At 51.2% G+C, this 22,352-nt stretch overlaps 2 protein-coding genes across 2 annotated transcripts in view; both read left to right on the top strand.

Moving 5' to 3' along the window:
- The window catches only part of LOC138357459 (nascent polypeptide-associated complex subunit alpha, muscle-specific form-like), a 58,651-nt gene extending 44,940 nt beyond the window's left edge, over positions 1-13,711 (top strand). Inside the window, exons 4-5 of the mRNA XM_069314314.1 lie at positions 12,819-12,922; positions 13,268-13,711. Of these exons, the coding sequence (XP_069170415.1) occupies positions 12,819-12,922; positions 13,268-13,711 (548 nt within the window). The remainder of the gene's footprint in view (positions 1-12,818; positions 12,923-13,267) is intronic.
- Positions 13,712-13,745: 34 nt separating this feature from the next.
- On the top strand, positions 13,746-14,768 carry LOC138357457 (uncharacterized PE-PGRS family protein PE_PGRS46-like). Its single transcript, XM_069314313.1, has 4 exons — positions 13,746-13,937; positions 13,972-14,197; positions 14,371-14,480; positions 14,583-14,768. The coding sequence occupies exons 1-4, from the start codon at positions 13,746-13,748 to the stop codon at positions 14,766-14,768; spliced, it is 714 nt and encodes a 237-aa protein (XP_069170414.1).
- Positions 14,769-22,352: the final 7,584 nt, after the last annotated feature.

Genomic DNA, 22,352 nt, shown 5'->3' with positions numbered 1-22,352 from the left:
TTAAGGGTCTGACGACTTCCAATCCTTTTTAAGAGTCGTAGTGGTCTAGTGGGTAAAGTACTGGATACACTAAGGTGCATGGAGCTCCTGGCTGTCTAGGATCGAATCCTTCAGGGATGAGAAGTTATCGGTTGCATATTGACTCGGGGACCTTTTAAGCTTGTTCATATATATATATATATATATATATATATATATATATATATATATATATATATATATATATATATATATATATATATATATATATATAATATATTTTAGAATAAAGTTGTAGTTATTACGGGAGTAAGAGAAGAGCAGAAAGCGTCTCATCTAACAGTGTGTGGAGCTGGAAAAGTTGGATTAACAGGCAGCTAGAGCGACCCTCAGTCAAGCGGACTGTCAACACAACCAAAGACATTTTTTCACCTGAGTTTTATCACTTTCCATAAAGCCTTTGTATTTTAAGTTTGAGCTGAAGGCTCTGAGACTTCATATTATGCACCACCTGGTTGGGGGAAGACGCATAACGATCTCTCTGTTCGTGTCTTAGGCTGTAACTAAGAAGAAATCCACAAGGGCCGTGAAGAGGGTTCGAACCTACGTCTGAGAGGTTTCCAGATGCGACTTAACCGACTGTGCCAACGACATGGAAAAAAAAATTGCAACCGGGAGTTAATCTGCCCCCACACGGATCCCACGACATTGGGTTGTTGTTGTTAAAGATTCGCTACTTGGAACAAAATGTTCCAAGTAGCACGGGCTATGGTGAGCCCCGTAGTTTATATAAGAAGTTGGGAGAGACGTAATGGTTATATATGGGTTATCTCGATAGCCAACTAGATCGTTTCCCTTTTTATAAATACAAATTTAAAATATGACAAGTAATGATGGTTTATGACGGTTATGAGTAAATGTATTCATGGTGTTCTGGGGGCTCGGGTTAACTACTGCAAGGTGATTAAGGTGGTTCTTTAAGATTGGTTTGTGACAGACCTTCCACGTGGCATGCTGATAGTTCACCGTAGACCTTCAGAACGGTGTTGGGTTGGCTGCACTTTCTCTGGACTGTACTGGTGGTGGCACTGTACTGGTAGTGGCACTGTACTGGTAGTGGCACTGTACTGGTAGTGTCACTGTACTGGTAGTGGCACTGTACTGGTAGTGGAACTGTACTGGTAGTGGCACTGTACTGGTAGTGACACTGTACTGGTAGTGTCACTGTACTGGTGGTGGCACTGTACTGGTGGTGGCACTGTACTGGTAGTGGCACTGTACTGGTAGTGTCACTGTACTGGTAGTGGCACTGTACTGGTAGTGGCACTGTACTGGTAGTGACACTGTACTGGTAGTGTCACTGTACTGGTGGTGGCACTGTACTGGTGGTGGCACTGTACTGGTAGTGGCACTGTACTGGTAGTGGCACTGTACTGGTAGTGTCACTGTACTGGTAGTGTCACTGTACTGGTGGTGTCACTGTACTGGTAGTGTCACTGTACTGGTGGTGGCACTGTACTGGTGGTGGCACTGTACTGGTAGTGGCACTGTACTGGTAGTGACACTGTACTGGAGGTGGCACTGTACTGGTGGTGTCACTGTACTGGTGGTGGCACTGTACTGGTGGTGGCACTGTACTGGTGGTGGCACTGTACTGGTAGTGGCACTGTACTGGTAGTGGCACTGTACTGGTAGTGTCACTGTACTGGTAGTGACACTGTACTGGTAGTGTCACTGTACTGGTAGTGTCACTGTACTGGTAGTGTCACTGTACTGGTGGTGGCACTGTACTGGTGGTGGCACTGTACTGGTAGTGGCACTGTACTGGTAGTGTCACTGTACTGGCAGTGTCACTGTACTGGTAGTGGCACTGTACTGGTGGTGGCACTGTACTGGTGGTGGCACTGTACTGGTAGTGTCACTGTACTGGTAGTGGCACTGTACTGGTAGTGTCACTGTACTGGTAGTGTCACTGTACTGGTAGTGTCACTGTACTGGTAGTGGCACTGTACTGGTAGTGTCACTGTACTGGTAGTGTCACTGTACTGGTAGTGGCACTGTACTGGTGGTGTCACTGTACTGGTAGTGGCACTGTACTGGTAGTGGCACTGTACTGGTGGTGTCACTGTACTGGTAGTGGCACTGTACTGGTAGTGGCACTGTACTGGTGGTGGCACTGTACTGGTAGTGGCACTGTACTGGTAGTGGCACTGTACTGGTGGTGGCACTGTACTGGTGGTGTCACTGTACTGGTAGTGGCACTGTACTGGTAGTGGCACTGTACTGGTAGTGGCACTGTACTGGTGGTGGCACTGTACTGGTGTCACAGTACTGGTAGTGGCACTGTACTGGTAGTGGCACTGTACTGGTAGTGGCACTGTACTGGTAGTGGCACTGTACTGGTGGTGGCACTGTACTGGTGGTGGCACTGTACTGGTGGTGTCACTGTACTGGTAGTGGCACTGTACTGGTGGTGGCACTGTACTGGTGGTGTCACTGTACTGGTGGTGGCACTGTACTGGTAGTGGCACTGTACTGGTAGTGACACTGTACTGGTAGTGGCACTGTACTGGTAGTGTCACTGTACTGGTGGTGGCACTGTACTGGTAGTGGCACTGTACCTGCAAGGGCCTCCAGTTTTAACGCAGAGCTCACCATTGTTTTAATGACCCTCTCAACTTTTTGACCTTGGACTCAAGATTAAAATCTTAATATTTTTACCGACTCCAAGTTTTGGAGTTTTTAATACGCTTCACATTCTCTCTTATAATATAGATGATTTAATATTACAGGTGAGTCCTTCACTGTGAGGTGGCGCCATCTGTGGGCCGCGACTGTCATTTGGTAAGTAAATGTGTTTTTTCCTTATTATTTTTATTATTTTCTCCGTTTTCTGTCCTGCCAATTGGGCTGGAGGGTAGAGCGAGGGCTTCCTGCAGGTCGGCGTTCAATCCCCCGACTGTCTTAAGTGGTTGTGCACCATTCCTTTTCTTCGTCCCATCCCTAATTCGTATCCTAACCGTCCCTCCTCTGTTTTTTATCTGTTGGTCAAACATTTTCACTGTGCAACGACGGCTGAGGGCATTGATGGAGTGCTGACATTGAGACTCATCACTGATGGATATCAGTCATCACTCATCACTTAAGATAACAGCAGCTGTCTTAGACTATTGAGAAACGTAATAGTAATAGTAAAAGTTACTTATTAGTAACTTAAAGCAAGATTGGGAGTGTTAAGAATATTTACTTTATATATGTAATTGTGAAACTCCGGCTTGTCTGGCCTAAGAGAAATACCATGTAGAGGCCGGGACAAGTTGAGGCTGTGTGAGGCCTCTGGTGCTCCTCTGGTGCTCCTCTGGCGCTCCTCTGGCGCTCCTCTGGCCTCTGGTGCTCCTCTGGTGCTCCTCTGGTGCTCCTCTGGTGCTCCTCTGGTACTCCTCTGGTGCTCCTCTGGCGCTCCTCTGGCCTCTGGTGCTCCTCTGGTGCTCCTCTGGTGCTCCTCTGGTGCTCCTCTGGTGCTCCTCTGGCGCTCCTCTGGTGCTCCTCTGGTGCTCCTCTGGTGCTCCTCTGGTGCTCCTCTGGCGCTCCTCTGGTGCTCCTCTGGCCTCTGGTGCTCCTCTGGTGCTCCTCTGGTGCTCCTCTGGCCTCTGGTGCTCCTCTGGTGCTCCTCTGGCGCTCCTCTGGTGCTCCTCTGGCGCTCCTCTGGCGCTCCTCTGGCGCTCCTCTGGTGCTCCTCTGGTGCTCCTCTGGCGCTCCTCTGGTGCTCCTCTGGCGCTCCTCTGGTGCTCCTCTGGTGCTCCTCTGGTGCTTCTCTGGTGCTCCTCTGGTGCTCCTCTGGTGCTCCTCTGGCGCTCCTCTGGTGCTCCTCTGGTGCTCCTCTGGTGCTCCTCTGGCGCTCCTCTGGCGCTCCTCTGGCCTCTGGTGCTCCTCTGGCCTCAGGTGCTTCTCTGGTGCTCTTCTGGTGCTTCTCTGGTGCTCTTCTGGTGCTCCTCTGGCGCTCCTCTGGCGCTCCTCTGGTGCTCCTCTGGCCTCTGGTGCTCCTCTGGTGCTCCTCTGGTGCTCCTCTGGTGCTCCTCTGGCGCTCCTCTGGCGGTCCTCTGGTGCTCCTCTGGCGGTCCTCTGGTGCTCCTCTGGCGCTCCTCTGGTGCTCCTCTGGCCTCTGGTGCTCCTCTGGTGCTCCTCTGGCGCTCCTCTGGTGCTCCTCTGGCCTCTCTTTTGCTCCTCTGGCGCTCCTCTGGTGCTCCTCTGGTGCTCCTCTGGCGCTCCTCTGGTGCTCCTCTGGCCTCTGGTGCTCCTCTGGTGCTCCTCTGGCGCTCCTCTGGTGCTCCTCTGGTGCTCCTCTGGTGCTCCTCTGGTGCTCCTCTGGCGCTCCTCTGGTGCTCCTCTGGCCTCTGGTGCTCCTCTGGTGCTCCTCTGGCGCTCCTCTGGTGCTCCTCTGGTGCTCCTCTGGTGCTCCTCTGGTGCTCCTCTGGTGCTCCTCTGGTGCTCCTCTGGCCTCTGGTGCTCCTCTGGTGCTCCTCTGGCGCTCCTCTGGTGCTCCTCTGGCGCTCCTCTGGTGCTCCTCTGGTGCTCCTCTGGTGCTCCTCTGGTGCTCCTCTGGCGCTCCTCTGGTGCTCCTCTGGTGCTCCTCTGGCGATCCTCTGGTGCTCCTCTGGTGCTCCTCTGGTGCTCCTCTGGTGCTCCTCTGGTGCTCCTCTGGCGCTCCTCTGGCGCTCCTCTGGCCTCTGGCGCTCCTCTGGTGCTCCTCTGGTGCTCCTCTGGCGCTCGTCTGGTGTTCCTCTGGTGCTCCTCTGGCCTCTGGCGCTCCTCTGGTGCTCCTCTGGCGCTCCTCTGGCCTCTGGCGCTCCTCTGGTGCTCCTCTGGCGCTCCTCTGGCGCTCCTCTGGTGCTCCTCTGGTGCTCCTCTGGCCTCTGCACCTGGAGGCACAGAGCCACTTGCGGGTCTACTGAACACGTTAAGAGATCGTTTCCTCTTACCTCACTCTACGCCTCTATGAAATTAGTGAACAGTTTACCAGTTTGATGCGCTACAAACTTCAACCCAGTGTTGTTACTCTTATTGACAGTAATGTTGTGAGCCATTGGTATATATAATGTTAGGCTGACTACGTTCCTAGTTTTGTGTTTGGAATTTCTGACTGTCAACATTTATTCTACTATTCATTATAAAAAAAATATCTTTTGAAGATATTCCGTCCTGGAGAATGGTCCAGGACGGACCGAAACGTCGTCGTCCCTTCACCTTCTAGTGTGTGGTCTGGTCAACATACTTTAGCCACGTTATTGTGACTCCTCGCCTGCATATCTTTTGAATTTAAGAAAGATTTTTCGACTTGAATTTTATTTTCCAGTTTTGTTGATAAGCTTTATATGGATTTTTCTTTCATAAATGTTTCATTGTATGATCCAGAAAACCAAGTAAAAAGAGGGAGAGATCCAGAAGGAGATCCAGAGACTTGCTTTGCAAACTCTGCCTTTTATTTTCGTCAAGTGTAGTCAAGTATAGTTTTCGAAATGAGGTTCCGTTTGTATAATCTTCTTGATGTATCTGGCTTAAAGTCTTGACATGAAACACAAGGGATGTTGGATATTGTAATGCGAATGAACACGAGTTCTGGACATAGAGCTAAAGAGGACATCCTTAAGGTGAAACATGAAGAGCTTCCTTCATTACGGTCCGGTGGGAGACGTTCACCAGTGTTTTAGTAAAGTGGGGCGAGGAGCCTTCTTCAGGCCCTGCTACTGAGGAGCCGAGCCCGGTAATGTTGGCCCCTGGACGGTGGGACATGGTAGCTGTGTGTGTACTCACCTATACTCGCCTATTTGTGCTTGCGGGGGTTGAGCTTTGGCTCTTTGGTCCCGCCTCTCAACTGTCAATCAATTGGTGTACAGGTTCCTGAGCCTATTGGGCTCTATCATATCTACACGTGAAACTGTCTATGGAGTCAGCCTCCATCACATCACTGCCTAATGCATTCCATTTGTCTACAACTCTGACAGTGAAAAAATTCTTTCTAACGTCTCTTTGGCTCATTTGGGCAATCAATTTCTACCTGTGTCCCCTAGTGCGTGTGCCCCTTGTGTTAAATAATCTGTCCTTATCTACCCTATCAATTCCTCTGAGAATCTTGAATGTGGTGATCATGTCCCCCCTAACTCTTCTGTATTCCAACGAAGTGAGGTTTAATTCCCGTAGTCTTTCCTCGTAGCTCATACCTCTCAGCTCAGGTACTAGTCTAGTGGCAAACCTTTGAACCTTTTCCAGTTTAGTCTTATCCTTGACTAGTTATGGACTCCATGCTGGAGCCGTGTGTGTGTGTGTGAGAGAGCATCTGATAGCCAGTAACCATAGACATATAGGGAGTGCATCAGTGCGTCAAGCTCTAGCATGGAGGACAAACTAAATTAATTGAACGTTTTCTATCAAACGATGACGACGCAAGAGACCCACAACACCCTAGCGACGCGTCGGTGATGCAGCAACCCGTTCTCGCACTTTCGTATAGTCAATATTGACTTATTTAATACGTGCATATGTGTCATACTAAACATACTAGTTTACCTTGAAAAGCTTCATAGAAAACACCGACCTTACCTAACCTTCTTAGTATGTTAAGATAAGCATCTTATTGCTTCGTAATTACAATTATTACTTAACCTATACCTATAATAGGTTAACTAATAATTGTAATTACGAAGCAATAACATGCTTATCGTAACATTCTAAGAAGGTTAGGTAAGGTCGGTGTTTTCTATGAAGCTTTTCAAGGTAAACTAGTATGTTTAGTATGTCACATATGCACGTATTAAATAAGTCAATATTGACTATACGAAAGTGCGAGAACGGGTTGGATGCAGTCACTGTTCATTACACCTACCCCTCCCCCCCCCAAACAAAGCAGGTTGACTACTGAGTGTGGAAACACCCAGCAGGTAACCCCGCGACAGAGCAAGATGATCACCGCTCGCTTCTTGCGGGTGTCCGGAATAAATATGAGACGATCGTTTTCTTGCAACGATTAGGGAGGACTTAAATAAAAGTGTGTGATGGGGGCGGGCCTGGCTGCGGCGTCCTGCGGGCCGCCCTTCCCCTCCGTAACGTCTAATTAGTTTCCTGGCTTTTATGTTGCCTCCATCGCTAATTGTCGTCCAGGTCGCCACACACCACGAGACACAACTGTTGGCCGCCAGGGAGGGAGATAACGAGGGAGGGGGGGGGGCAGAGGGAGAGACTGAGAGACACAGAGGAACGGGAGGGATAGGGAGGCAGGTAGGAAAGGGGGTGAGGAGGGTAATAAAGTGGAACTGGAGGGAGAAACAGGGCAAAAAAGAAGAGGTTGGAAGGAAGGGATGGGAAGAAGTGGAGAACTTATCTCTCGTGGGATACGTAGTGTATATGTATACAGGCGGACCCCAGAGGCTGCGGGAGGCACTGACACATATAACTGCAGGTTTGGGAGGCCTGCAGTTGTGTGTATGTAGGAGGTCCTTCTACGACCCCTGAGGCCCTCCAGGGGTCGTAGGAGACCCTCCAGGGGTCATAGGAGACCTCCAGGGGTCGTAGGAGACCTCCAGGGGTCGTAGGAGACCCAGGGGTCGTAGGAGACCCTCCAGGGGTCGTAGGAGACCCTCCAGGGGTCGTAGGAGACCCTCCAGGGGTCGTAGAAGACCCTCTAGGGGTCGTAGGAGACCTTCCAGGGGTCGTAGGAGACCTTCCAGGGGTCGTAGGAGACCCTACAGGGGTCGTAGGAGACCCTACAGGGGTCGTAGGAGACCCTACAGAGGTCGTAGGAGACCCTCCAGGGGTCGTAGGAGACCCTCCAGGGGCCGTAGGCAGCTTCTCCGACCCAGCCGAGAACAGTGTGTAGTGACTATATCGTATCTCACGCTACTTGTACTATTTCCAGCGTGTTATACTAGAGGTGTTTAGTGTTGAGCACACAGCGTGTGTCTGGCGCTGGTTAGTGTCAGACAGTGTAAGTATTGGCCGGTGCTCCACGCATACACTACATCACCCTAAATATCTCAATTTTCTTATACAAAACTCGCCTCATTATCTTTAGACACAATATTTAATTAAGTTGTTCTGAATTATATAATTTAGAAGGAAAGTATTGATAACAGCGTTACGCAGAGAGAGAGAGAGAGAGAGAGAGAGAGAGAGAGAGAGAGAGAGAGAGAGAGAGAGCACAAACACGTGATTAGTTGAGATGAAAGAGCGAGCCTAGAAGAGGGAGGATTTAAGGATGAGATGAGAGAGGGGGAGCCAAGAGGGCTGGGGAGAGAGACAGACCAACTAACCATCTTCCTGTAACACTGTGGCGCCTCAGCCCTCCATACAATAAATTTGTTGTAATCATTAGAAAATTGAACATGTTCAATTCCCACCATTATTACTCTCACTCGCTAGTGTTGAGACTGTTATAATTACTCTATATTGATAGGGAAATTATTTCAGTAATTGTGTGGGAGTGGCCAGGCAGGGTATGGTGTCCTGGGAGTGGCCAGGCAGGGTATGGTGTCCTGGGAGTGGCCAGGCAGGGTATGGTGTCCTGGGAGTGGCCAGGCAGGGTATGGTGTCCTGGGAGTGGCCAGGCAGGGTATAGTGTCCTGGGAGTGGCCAGGCAGGGTATAGTGTCCTGGGAGTGGCCAGGCAGGGTATGGTGTCCTGGGAGTGGCCAGGCAGGGTATGGTGTCCTGGGAGTGGCCAGGCAGGGTATGGTGTCCTGGGAGTGACCAGGCAGGGTATAGTGTCCTGGGAGTGGCCAGGCAGGGTATGGTGTCTTATGAGTGGCCAGGTAGGGTATGGTGTCCTGGGAGTGGCCAGGCAGGGTATGGTGTCCTGGGAGTGGCCAGGCAGGGTATGGTGTCTTGGGAGTGGCCAGGCAGGGTATGGTGTCCTGGGAGTGGCCAGGCAGGGTATGGTGTCCTGGGAGTGGCCAGGCAGAGTATGGTGTCCTGGGAGTGGCCAGGCAGGGTATGGTGTCTTATGAGTGGCCAGGCAGGGTATGGTGTCCTGGGAGTGGCCAGGCAGGGTATGGTGTCCTGGGAGTGGCCAGGCAGGGTATGGTGTCCTGGGAGTGACCAGGCAGGGTATAGTGTCCTGGGAGTGGCCAGGCAGGGTATGGTGTCCTGGGAGTGACCAGGCAGGGTATAGTGTCCTGGGAGTGGCCAGACAGGGTATGGTGTCCTGGGAGTGACCAGGCAGAGTATGGTGTCCTGGGAGTGGCCAGGCAGGGTATGGTGTCCTGGGAGTGACCAGGCAGGGTATAGTGTCCTGGGAGTGGCCAGGCAGAGTATGGTGTCCTGGGAGTGGCCAGGCAGGGTATGGTGTCTTGGGAGTGGCCAGGCAGGGTATGGTGTCCTGGGAGTGGCCAGGCAGGGTATGGTGTCCTGGGAGTGGCCAGGCAGAGTATGGTGTCCTGGGAGTGGCCAGGCAGGGTATGGTGTCCTGGGAGTGGCCAGGCAGGGTATGGTGTCCTGGGAGTGGCCAGGCAGAGTATGGTGTCCTGGGAGTGGCCAGGCAGGGTATGGTGTCTTATGAGTGGCCAGGCAGGGTATGGTGTCCTGGGAGTGGCCAGGCAGGGTATGGTGTCCTGGGAGTGGCCAGGCAGGGTATGGTGTCCTGGGAGTGACCAGGCAGGGTATAGTGTCCTGGGAGTGTCCAGGCAGGGTATGGTGTCCTGGGAGTGACCAGGCAGGGTATAGTGTCCTGGGAGTGGCCAGACAGGGTATGGTGTCCTGGGAGTGACCAGGCAGAGTATGGTGTCCTGGGAGTGGCCAGGCAGGGTATGGTGTCCTGGGAGTGACCAGGCAGGGTATAGTGTCCTGGGAGTGGCCAGGCAGAGTATGGTGTCCTGGGAGTGGCCAGGCAGGGTATGGTGTCTTGGGAGTGGCCAGGCAGGGTATGGTGTCCTGGGAGTGGCCAGGCAGGGTATGGTGTCCTGGGAGTGGCCAGGCAGAGTATGGTGTCCTGGGAGTGGCCAGGCAGGGTATGGTGTCCTGGGAGTGGCCAGGCAGAGTATGGTGTCTTGGGAGTGGCCAGGCAGAGTATGGTGTCCTGGGAGTGGCCAGGCAGGGTATGGTGTCCTGGGAGTGGCCAAGCAGAGTATGGTGTCCTGGGAGTGGCCAGGCAGGGTATGGTGTCTTATGAGTGGCCAGGCAGGGTATGGTGTCTTATGAGTCGCCAGGCAGGGTATGGTGTCCTGGGAGTGGCCAGGCAGGGTATGGTGTCTTATGAGTGGCCAGGCAGGATATGGTGTCTTATGAGTGGCCAGGCAGGGTATGGTGCCCTGGGAGTGGCCAGGCAGGGTATGGTGTCCTGGGAGTGTCCAGGCAGGGTATGGTGTCCTGGGAGTGGCCAGGCAGAGTATGGTGTCCTGGGAGTGGCCAGGCAGGGTATGGTGTCCTGGGAGTGTCCAGGCAGGGTATGGTGTCCTGGGAGTGGCCAGGCAGAGTATGGTGTCCTGGGAGTGGCCAGCCAGGGTATGGTGTCCTGGGAGTGTCCAGGCAGGGTATGGTGTCCTGGGAGTGGCCAGGCATGGTATGGTGTCCTGGGAGTGGCCAGGCAGGGTATGGTGTCCTGGGAGTGACCAGGCAGAGTATGGTGTCCTGGGAGTGGCCAGGCAGGGTATGGTGTCCTGGGAGTGACCAGGCAGGGTATAGTGTCCTGGGAGTGGCCAGGCAGGGTATGGTGTCCTGGGAGTGGCCAGGCAGGGTATGGTGTCCTTGGAGTGGCCAGGCAGGGTATGGTGTCCTGGGAGTGGCCAGGCAGGGTATGGTGTCCTGGGAGTGGCCAGGCAGGGTATGGTGTCCTGGGAGTGGCCAGGCAGGGTATGGTGTCCTGGGAGTGACCAGGCAGGGTATAGTGTCCTGGGAGTGGCCAGGCAGGGTATGGTGTCCTGGGAGTGACCAGGCAGGGTATAGTGTCCTGGGAGTGGCCAGGCAGGGTATGGTGTCCTGGGAGTGGCCAGGCAGGGTATGGTGTCTTATGAGTGGCCAGGCAGGGTATGGTGTCCTGGGAGTGACCAGGCAGGGTATGGTGTCTTATGAGTGGCCAGGCAGGGTATGGTGCCCTGGGAGTGGCCAGGCAGGGTATGGTGTCCTGGGAGTGTCCAGGCAGGGTATGGTGTCCTGGGAGTGGCCAGGCAGAGTATGGTGTCCTGGGAGTGGCAGGGTATGGTGTCCTGGGAGTGGCCAGGCAGGGTATGGTGTCCTGGGAGTGGCCAGGCAGGGTATGGTGTCTTATGAGTGGCCAGGCAGGGTATAGTGTCCTGGGAGTGGCCAGGCAGGGTATGGTGTCCTGGGAGTGGCCAGGCAGGGTATGGTGTCTTATGAGTGGCCAGGCAGGGTAAAGTGTCCTGGGAGTGGCCAGGCAGGGTATAGTGTCCTGGGAGTGGCCAGGCAGGGTATGGTGTCCTGGGAGTGGCCAGGCAGGGTATAGTGTCCTGGGAGTGGCCAGGCAGGGTATGGTGTCTTATGAGTGGCCAGGTAGGGTATGGTGTCCTGGGAGTGGCCAGGCAGGGTATGGTGTCCTGGGAGTGGCCAGGCAGGGTATGGTGTCTTGGGAGTGGCCAGGCAGGGTATGGTGTCCTGGGAGTGGCCAGGCAGGGTATGGTGTCCTGGGAGTGGCCAGGCAGAGTATGGTGTCCTGGGAGTGGCCAGGCAGGGTATGGTGTCTTATGAGTGGCCAGGCAGGGTATGGTGTCCTGGGAGTGGCCAGGCAGGGTATGGTGTCCTGGGAGTGGCCAGGCAGGGTATGGTGTCCTGGGAGTGGCCAGGCAGGGTATGGTGTCTTGGGAGTGGCCAGACAGGGTATGGTGTCTTGGGAGTGGCCAGGCAGGGTATGGTGTCTTGGGAGTGGCCAGGCAGGGTATGGTGTCCTGGGAGTGGCCAGGCAGGGTATGGTGTCCTGGGAGTGGCCAGGCAGAGTATGGTGTCCTGGGAGTGGCCAGGCAGAGTATGGTGTCTTGGGAGTGGCCAGGCAGGGTATGGTGTCCTGGGAGTGGCCAGGCAGGGTATGGTGTCCTGGGAGTGGCCAGGCAGAGTATGGTGTCCTGGGAGTGGCCAGGCAGGGTATGGTGTCTTGGGAGTGGCCAGGCAGGGTATGGTGTCCTGGGAGTGGCCAGGCAGGGTATGGTGTCCTGGGAGTGGCCAGGCAGAGTATGGTGTCCTGGGAGTGGCCAGGCAGGGTATGGTGTCCTGGGAGTGGCCAGGCAGGGTATGGTGTCCTTTAGCCTTTAATAATAACAATAATAACAATATATTATTTTTAATTTTAGTAGTAAAACTTAATAAAACAGTATTAATACGACCAGAAATATTAGGAGTATTGCCGGTGCTAATGATGTCATTGTACAGTGTTTCTGGCACTAATGATGTCATTGTACAGTGTTTCTGGCACTAATGACGTCATTGTACAGTGTTTCTGGCACTAATGCTGTCATTGTACAGTGTTGCTGGCACTAATGCTGTCATTGTACAATGTTGCTGGCACTAATGATGTCATTGTACAGTGTTGCTGACACTAATGATGTCATTGTACAGCGTTGCTGGCACTAATGATGTCATTGTACAGTGTTGCAGGCACTAATGTCATTGTACAGTGTTGCTGGCACTAATGATGTCATTGTACAGTGTTGCTGGCACTAATGATGTCATTGTACAGTGTTGCTGGCACTAATGATGTCATTGTACAGCGTTGCTGGCACTAGTGATGTCATTGTACAATATTCTCTCAATTATTTATCACCAGCTGAGTAGCGGGGCTAACTATTCCCTAATTGTTTTAATTTTCTAAATTTAATTTGTGTTCGATTAAATTGGCGTTGATATTAGCCGTAGGGGAGGGCGTGGAAGCTCTAGGGGGCGTGGAAGCTATATGGGGGCGTGGAAGTTCTATGGGGGCGTGGAAGCTCTATAAGGGCGTGGAAGCTCTATGGGTGCGTGGAAGCTCTAAGGGGCGTGGAAGCTCTAGGGGGCGTGGAAGCTCTAGGGGTGCGTGGAAGCTCTAGGGGGCGTGGAAGCTGTAGGGGGCGTGGAAGCTCTAGAGGGCGTGGAAGCTCTAGGGGCGTGGAAGCTCTAGGGGGACGTGGAAGCTCTAGGGGGACGTGGAAGCTCTAGGGGGCGTGGAAGCTCTAAGGGGCGTGGAAGCCCTAGGGGGCGTAGAAGCTCTATGTTGCGTGGAAGCTCTATGGGGCGTGGAAGCTCTAGGGGATGTGGAAGCTCTAGGGGGGCGTGGAAGCTCTAGGAGGGCGTGGAAGCTCTAGGGGGCGTGGAAGCTCTAGGGGGCGTGGAAGCTCTATGGGGGCGTGGAAGCTCTATGGGGCGTGGAAGCTCTATGGGGCGTGGAAGCTCTAGGGGATGTGGAAGCTCTAGGGGGGCGTGGAAGCTCTAGGGGAAGTGGAAGCTCTATGGGGCGTAAAACGCTCTATGGGGTCGTGGAAGCTCTATGGAACGTGGAAGCTCTATGGGGCGTGGAAGCTCTATGGGGCGTGGAAGCTCTAGGGGATGTGGAAGCTCTAGGGGGGCGTGGAAGCTCTATGGGGCGTGGAAGCTCTATGGGGCGTGGAAGCTCTATGGGGGCGTGGAAGCTCTATGGGGGCGTGGAAGCTCTATGGGGGCGTGGAAGCTCTATGGGGGCGTGGAAGCTCTATGGGGGCGTGGAAGCTCTATGGGGCGTGAAAGCTCTAAGGGGGCGTGGAAGCTCTATGGGAGCGTGGAAGCTTTAGGGGGCGTGGAAGCTCTAGGGGGGCGTGGAAGCTTATGGGGGCGTGGAAGCCTTATGGGGGCGTGGAAGCCTTATGGGGGCGTGGAAGCCCTATGGGGGCGTGGAAGCTCTATGGGGGCGTGGAAGCTCTAGAGGGTGTGGAAGCTCAAGGGGGCGTGGAAGCTCTAGGGGGCGTGGAAGCTCTAGGGGGCGTGGAAGCTCTAAGGGAGCGTGGAAGCTCTATGGGGGCATGGAAGCTCTAGGGGAGCGTGGAAGCTCTAGGGGGCGTGGAAGCTCTACGGGTCGTGGAAGCTCTACGGGTCGTGGAAGCTCTACGGGGCGTGGAAGCTCTACGGTGCGTGGAAGCTCTATGGGTGCGTGGAAGCTCTAGGGGGCGTGGAAGCTCTACGGAGCGTGGAAGCTCTAGGGGGCGTGGAAGCTCTACGAAGCGTGGAAGCTCTAGGGGGGCGTGGAAGCTCTAGGGGGGCGTGTAAGCTCTACGGAGCGTGTAAGCTCTAGGGGGCGTGTAAGCTCTAGGGGGCGTGTAAGCTCTAGGGGGCGTGGAAGCTCTAGGGGGCGTGGAAGCTCTAGGGGGCGTGGAAGCTCTAGTGGACGTGGGAGCTCTACGGGGTGTGGAAGCTCTAAGGGGCATGTAAGCTCTAAAGGGCGTGTAAGCTCTAGGGGGCGTGGGGGCTCTAGGGGGCGTGGAAGCTCTAGGGGACGTGGAAGCTCTATGGGACGTGGAAGCTCTACGGGGCGTGGAAGCTCTACGGGGCGTGGAAGCTCTATGGGTGCGTGGAAGCTCTAGGGGGTGTGGAAGCTCTATGGGTGCGTGGAAGCTCTAGGGGCGTGGAAGCTCTACGGCGCGTGGAAGCTCTATGGGTGCATGGAAGCTCTACGGGGCGTGGAAGCTCTATGGGTGCGTGGAAGCTCTAGGGGGCGTGGAAGCTCTAGGGGGCGTGGAAGCTCTAGGGGGCGTAGGAGCTCTAGGGGGCGTGGAAGCTCTAGGGGGCATGGGTGCTCTAGGGGGCGTGGGAGCTCTAGGGGGCGTGGAAGCTCTAGGGGCGTGGAAGCGCTAGGGACGTGGAAGCTCTAGGGGACGTGGAAGCTCTAGGGGGCGTGGAAGCTCTATGGGGGCGTGGAAGCTCTAGGGGCGTTGAAGCTCTAGGGGGCGTGGAAGCTCTATCGGGCGTGGAAGCTCTAGGGGCGTGGAAGCCCTAGGGGGGCGTGGAAGCTCTATCGGGCGTGGAAGCTCTATGGGGGCGTGGAAGCTTCTATGGGTGCTTGGAAGCTCTATGGAGGCGTGGAAGCTCTATTAGGGGCGTGGAAGCTCTATGAGGGGCGTGGAAGCTCTATGGGGGCGTGGAAGCTCTATGGGGGGCGTGGAAGCTCTTTGGGGGCGTGAAAGCTCTAGGGGCGTGGAAGCCCTAGGGGGCGTGGAAGCTCTAGGGGGCGTGGAATCCCTAGAAGGGGCGTGGAAGCCCTAGGGGGCGTGGAAGCCCTAGGGGGCGTGGAAGCCCTAGGGGGCGTGGAAGCCCTAGGGGGCGTGGAAGCTCTAGGGGGCGTGGAATTCCTAGAGGGGGCGTGAAAGCCCTAGAGGGGGCGTGGAAGCCCTAGAGGGGGCGTTGAAGCCCTATGGGGGCGTGGAAGTCCTAGAGGGGGGCGTGGAAGCCCTAAGGGGGGCGTGGAAGCCCTAAGGGGGGCGTGGAAGCCCTATGGGGGCGTGGAAGCCCTATGGGAGCGTGGAAGCCCTAGAGGGTCGTGGAAGCCCTATGGGGGCGTGGAAGCCCTAGAGGGGGCGTGGAAGCCCTAGAGGGGGCGTGGAAGCCCTATGGGGACGTGGAAGCCCTAGAGGGGGCGTGGAAGCCCTAGAGGGGGCGTGGAAGCCCTATTGGGACGTGGAAGCCCTAGAGGGGGTGTAGAAGCCCCTAGATGGGGCGTGGAAGCCCAAGAGGGGGGCGTGGAAACCCTAGATGGGGCGTGGAAGCCCTAGATGGGGCGTGGAAGCCCTAGATGGGGCGTGGAAGCCCTAGAGGGGGGCGTGGAAGCCCTAGAGGGGGGCGTGAAGCCCTAGAGGGGGGCGTGGAAGCCCTAGAGGGGGGCGTGGAAGCCCTGGATGGGGCGTGGAAGCCCTAGAGGGGGGCGTGGAAGCCCTAGAGGGAGCATGGAAGCCCTAGATGGGGCGTGAAAGCCCTACAGGGGGGCGTGAAAGCCCTACAGGGGGGCGTGGAAGCCCTAGAGGGAGCGTGGAAGCCCTAGAGGGAGCGTGGAAGCCCTAGAAGAGCCGTGGAAGCCGTAGAGGGGGGGCGTGGAAGCCCTAGAGGGAGCGTGGAAGCCCTAGAGGGGGGCGTGGAAGCCCTAGAGGGGGCATGGAAGCCCTAGAGGAGGCGTGGAAGCCCTAGAGGAGGCGTGGAAGCCCTAGAGGAGGCGTGGAAGCCCTAGAGGAGGCGTGGAAGCCCTAGAGGAGGCGTGGAAGCCCTAGAGGAGGCGTGGAAGCCCTAGAGGAGGCGTGGAAGCCCTAGAGGAGGCGTGGAAGCCCTAGAGGAGGCGTGGAAGCTCTAGAGGGGGCGTAGAAGCCCTAGAGGGGGCGTGGAAGCGCTAGAGGAGGCGTGGAAACTCTAGGGGGCGTGTTTACAAGACATTGTAGCAATCCTGTTGTTTACAGGACATTGTTGTTACTTGTGAAGAAAATATTCAGCTTAAGAGAACTTTAATGTTTAATATACGAATGATAGTTTGAAGGAAATATTGGCAGATGCAAAATGGTTACAAATGTTTTAAATACATTGCTAAATATATTCGGTAAAGTTATTAGTAGTTAGAGTTGTTGTTGTTAAAGATTCGCTACCTAGAACAAAAAGTTCCAAGTAGCACCGGCTATGGTGAGCCCGTAGTTAGTAGTTAGAGACCATGGTAGAACTATAGGAAGGGGAGCAACATGCAGGACTTGGGGCGTGGATGTGCAAGTCTACGGACCTGGCTTGCCACGTTTTGTTTACTTGAGTGGCAAGAGTGAGGCTGTACTCACCTAGTTGTGCTTGCGGGGGTTGAGCTCTGGCTCTTTGGTCCCGCCTCTCAACTATCAAACAACTGGTGTACAGATTCATGAGCCTACTGGGCTCTATCATATCTACATTTGAAACTGTGTATGGAGTCAGCCTCCACCTCAACACTACTTAATGCATTCCATCTGTTAACTACTCTGACACTGAAAAAATTCTTTCTAACGTCTCTGTGGCTCATCTGGGTACTAAGTTTCCACCTGTGTCCCCTTGTTCGTGTTCCACCCGTGCTAAAGAGTTTGTCTTTGTCCACCCTGTCAATTCCCCTGAGAATTTTGTAGGTGGTTATCATGTCTCCCCTTACTCTTCTGTTTCCTAGGGTTGTGAGGTTCAGCTCCCTTAGCGTTACCTCGTAGCTCATTCCTCTCAGTTCCGGGACCAGTATGGTGACATACCTCTGAATCTTCTCTCACTTCGTCTTGTGTTTAACTAGGTATAGACTCCAAGCTGGAGCTGCATACTCCAGGATTGGTCTTACATAAGTGGTATACAGGGTCCTGAACGATTCCTTACACAAGTTCTAAAGGCAGTTTTTATATTGACCAGTCTAGCATATGCCGCTGATGATATCCTTTGATGTGGCCTCTGGGGACAGCTTCAGTGTGATATCGACCCCCAGATCTTTTTCTCTATTTGACTCTAGTAGGATTTCACGTCCAGATGGTACCTTGTGTTCAGCCTTCTGCTCCCTTCGCCTAATTTCATTACTTTACACTTTCCTGAGTTGAACTTTAGCAGCCATTTTTTTTAGACCATTCCTCCAGTTTGTCCAGGTCGTCCTGTAGTCTCTGTCTATTTTCATCTGTTTTGATTCTTCTCATAATTTTTGCATCGTAAGCAAACATTGAGAAGAATGAGTCTATACCCTCTGGAAGGTCGTTTACCTTTACTAGAAACAGGATGGGTCCGAGTACAGAGCCCTGTGGGACTCCGCTGTGACATCTCGCCACTCTGATGCTTTCCCCCCTCACAGTTACTCGCCGTTTCCTGTTGCTCAGATACTTCCTTATCCACTGGAGCACCTTACCTTTTTCTCCTGCCTGCTGCTCCAACTTTTGTAACATCCTTTTGTGAGGTACTGTGTCAAAGGCTTTCTGACAGTCCAAGAAAATGCAGTCTGCCCACCCTTCTCTTTCCTGCCTAATTTGTGTTGCTTGGTCATAGAATTCTATTAGACCCGTGAGGGACGATTTACCATCTCTCGAACCCCTGCTGTGGTGTGTAACAAAGCTGTTTCCCTCCCAGATGCTCTACGAGGCTTTTTCCTTACAATCTTCTCCATCACCTTGCATGGTATACCAAGTTAGGGAAACTGCCCTGTAGTTCAGTGCCTCTTGCCTGTCACCCTTTTGTATATTGGGACTACATTAGCTGTCTTCCAGCTTTCCGGAAGGTCCCCCGTTTCCAGCGACCTGTTATACACCATAGAGAGTGGCACACTTAGTGCCTCAGCACCTTCTTTTAGTATCCATGGTGATATTCTGTCAGGCCCAACAGCCTTTAACACATTCAGCTCCAACAGATTCTTTTTGACCTCATCACTGGTGAGGTAAATTTCCTCCAAGGCTGTTCGGTTTGCCTCCTCATTTAGTGCAGGGACCTCTCTCCTTGTTCTATTGTGAAGACCCTCCTGGAATCTCTTGTTGAGTTCTTCACACACCTCTTTGTCGTTCTCTGTGTATCTGTTCTCCCCTTTTCTCAGTTTCATCACTTGTTCCTTCACTGATGTTTTCCTCCTGATGTGGCTGTGGAGCAGTTTTGGTTGGGTCTTGGCTTTACTCGCGATGTCATTTTCGTACTGTCTCTCTGCTTCTCTCCTCACTCTGACGTACTCATTTCTGGCCCTCTGGTATTTCTTCCTGCTCTCTGGTGTTCTGTTGTTCCTGTAGTTTCGCCATGTTCTTTTACTCAATATCTGTGCTGCCGCACATTCCTGGTTGAACCACGGATTCTTCTGTTGCTTTTCATTTTTCACTTTTTGGACCGGGATAAACCTGTCTGCAGCCTCCTGACACTTCTGAGTGACATAATCCATCATATCCTGTACAGTCTTTTCTCTGAGTTCTGTTTTCCATGGTATTCCTATTAGGAAGTTCCTCATCTCGTCATATTTTCCTCTTCGGTAATTTAGTCTTTTTCTTTCCAATCCCATCCTTGAATAGGTTATCCCTACTTCTACCAAATACTCAAATAACCATTTGAGGTTATTTAATAACCAAATGTGGACCAGTGAGAGATGTGGGTACCGACCTGTGAGCATTTATATTTATTTAATTTATATGAATTTATATTACGTTAATTTATATACTTCGATAGCAATTTGTATAATGATAAGTGGACTGTATTTCTGCAATAATCTCATAATCTCACAAATCGATCCTCTACACATTAGGGGGGGTTTAATAGTTTTATATATATATGCAGCCAATCAAACTACAAATTAACTACATACATTGAAGAGGTTCCTTATCTTATAGTACAGCAGGTTAGTCCACCAGGTATACTAGAGTGTAGACACCAAATTATCCTCTTTGAGGTAGCTTCTATCACCCAGTAACTGGTGCACATAATCTTGCATCCTCGTCTTGACCTGTCAAAAGTTGCGCTAGCTGTGAAGCCAGAAACCTATATATGACAAGTATTTCAGAGAAAACTGTATACAGTACATGGAACATGAAGACCTGGCTTAATTACCTTTAGTATGAGGCGATTTCGCGTTTCTAACCGGCTAACCCTATATCCTGACATTAATGGCCATAAATGAATGATAAACGGGTTTCGGATAGACACTTAACTTGTATTTGTAGACAGCGTGTTGACAATGGTACACCTTGGGTTCCATAACACTACGTCCAAGTAAATTTAACAGGAGCCCGAATTTGCTCCCGTGTGAGCCTCTGGTCTCAATAACAATGGCTGCCCTCCCCCCTCACTCTGACGCCTGGCTTACATTGTCCACATTTCAGAAAGTGATAGAAGGGTCACATTTACTCTACTTTAATATTGATAATTAAGTTAATTTATATAAGATGTTTTTTATGATGGTAAAGTCCAAAGACTAATGTATTTAAGAATAATTCCCAGCAGAATAGCTGGTGAATTATAATAGTATGTGGTGATGATATCCCGTTTTCTATAGACGGTAATTCCACTACAAGTTACGTTTTCTATGGGTAACTTGTTTATACAACACAGCTCTTATCTGTCTGTATGATATATTAAATGCTGTCGGATTTTCCGACATAATTCCCCAGGGGGCTGCTCACGGGTCGAAGTCCTAATTAGAACAGACGAACACCGATACTCCTCCTTCGAATTATTAGATTAATTTGATGTTAGTTGTTAGTAATCACACATTTGTGCGTCTGTTCGTACAGGACGGATGTCCCGTACTAGAGTTGCAGGGGATAGAAGTCTAATGCAATTTCATTTCCCTGTCAACTTTGAAAGGCTAATATTCAAGCCTTATTACATATTATTTAACCCAGAAGACTGAATGTGATCAAGTACTACAGTCAAGTATGATTCAGGGACTGCAGTGAGATCAGTGACATTAGATATAACTTGAAGTTTCTTCAGGTAACTGGTCACTGATATATAAACACTGAGGCCCATGGAATTACATCTTGATTAAATAATAAATGTATCAAATCAGTCATCAGATTTATTGGGGTTTAATTTAGTTAATTGATTCAGAAGATTGAATAGCTCATCATTAAAGTAAAGTATGGTTCTGAGACTGCAGTGGGTTCAGTGACATTGGTCGCAGTGACTTGTAGCTGTTTTAGGCTACTGTTCACTGATTTGCCACTGAGGCCTCATGAACTCATCTCCAGCTTTAAATGATGATACTAAACATCAACCTCTGTTGGTATAGTCAGCTGTAATCTCCTTAGTATAATGCTACTGGAGAAATATAATCAGCTGACAAATTTAGATTTCTATTGGTATTGTTTTATCTGCAGGCATAGGTCTCCTCAGGCTTGATACTGGGCCTGAGAGTAATTTACCTCCTGCAGAGTTTTAACATGGTTATGCCCTGATATTTAGTAGGGCTACCGATGAATCGATGGTAGTAGTCTGTCCCCACAAGGACAGCCATTTGGCATTTGATTTGCTCAAATTTACCTGCAGCTGCTTGATAATAGCTTTCCAGGTCAGCATAATCAACTGTTGATTGTTGTGACAAATCTTCACATTTCTTGATCTGTCTGTTAAGTGGCCTTAAGACCTGCAAGGGTTCTTTTTCATTCTCCCTGCATTATCCATACTGGCTCGTTGGTGAAGCCTTGTGGGACCTTGTACTTGGGTCGCTCATAATACTGAACAAACACTAATGGTAGCTAGGGTAAATTCTGAACTCACTAGGCAATAATCCTACCTCTACTAGAGGTTAGCACTTAAAATTAATACACATTATATATATACAATCATACACACTAATGATTTGAGTGATAAACCAGTGTCACTGAAGTACCTTTAGGTTAGCTCTTCTATATCACCCTAGGATGGTAGAGACACTAATTAATCACTCAAAGGTGTAATGATCATAAGTAAATTATTATATATACAACTCAACTCGAGTTGATAAAAATTACACCCAAAATAGGGTCTGGCCATTCATTAATGGTGTTAGGTTGTTCAATATAGTACAACTGACTATGGTAATAATGGGACTAGGATGAACGATAATAGTTCAACTAGTCATATCCTACCCTGTTGTGGGTTGGCAATTAGTAAATATTATACTATGATCACTAGTGCAATATATATTAAATAATTCTCTATTTTGGAGAAATAATATACACAATTATTGTTAATAGCCTCTTAATTAGCCTCTATGAAACTTCTAATATTATCTAGAAGTATTAAATGTTATTAGTGACCTCGCGAAATAAAGTCCACAAAATTCGTAGATAATCTCTCGCGAAATGTAACACCACGAAATCCGTGAACAATCTCGCGAAGACACAGTCACTAATTTGGCTGGATTCTATATTAGCGCTGTCATTTCACGAAATAACACGCCACCAAATCTGTGGGTGTGCATGAAACCGCTGACTAAGGCTGATCTGAACTCGGCTGAGGGAGGCTCCTGAGCTCCCACGAGGCTACGCTGCCGTCTTTGACTGGCTGGCTTTGTTTAAATAACACTGCACTAGTTTATTTAATGAATCCACTGGTTAACTGGTTCATCCGGTACTAAGATGACCAAATGTGGGTTCAAAGGACCAAATATTCCGGTTCCGAAGGACCAAATAATGTGGATACCGACCTGTGAGATTTATATTTATTTAATTTATATGAATTTATATTTACGTTAATTTATATACTTCGATAGCAATTTGTATAATGATAAGTGGACTGTATTTCTGCAATAATCTCATAATCTCACAAATCGATCCTCTACACATTAGGGGGGGTTTAATAGTTTATATATATATGCAGCCAATCAAACTACAAAATTAACTACATACATTGAAGAGGTTCCTTATCTTATAGTACAGCAGGTTAGTCCACCAGGTATAACTAGAGTGTAGACACCAAATTATCCTCTTTGAGGTAGCTTCTATCACCCAGTAACTGGTGCACATAATCTTG

Source organism: Procambarus clarkii, chromosome 78, assembly GCF_040958095.1.
Source record: "Procambarus clarkii isolate CNS0578487 chromosome 78, FALCON_Pclarkii_2.0, whole genome shotgun sequence".
Taxonomy (NCBI): domain Eukaryota; kingdom Metazoa; phylum Arthropoda; class Malacostraca; order Decapoda; family Cambaridae; genus Procambarus; species Procambarus clarkii.
This window is presented reverse-complemented; position numbering and strand designations above follow the sequence as displayed.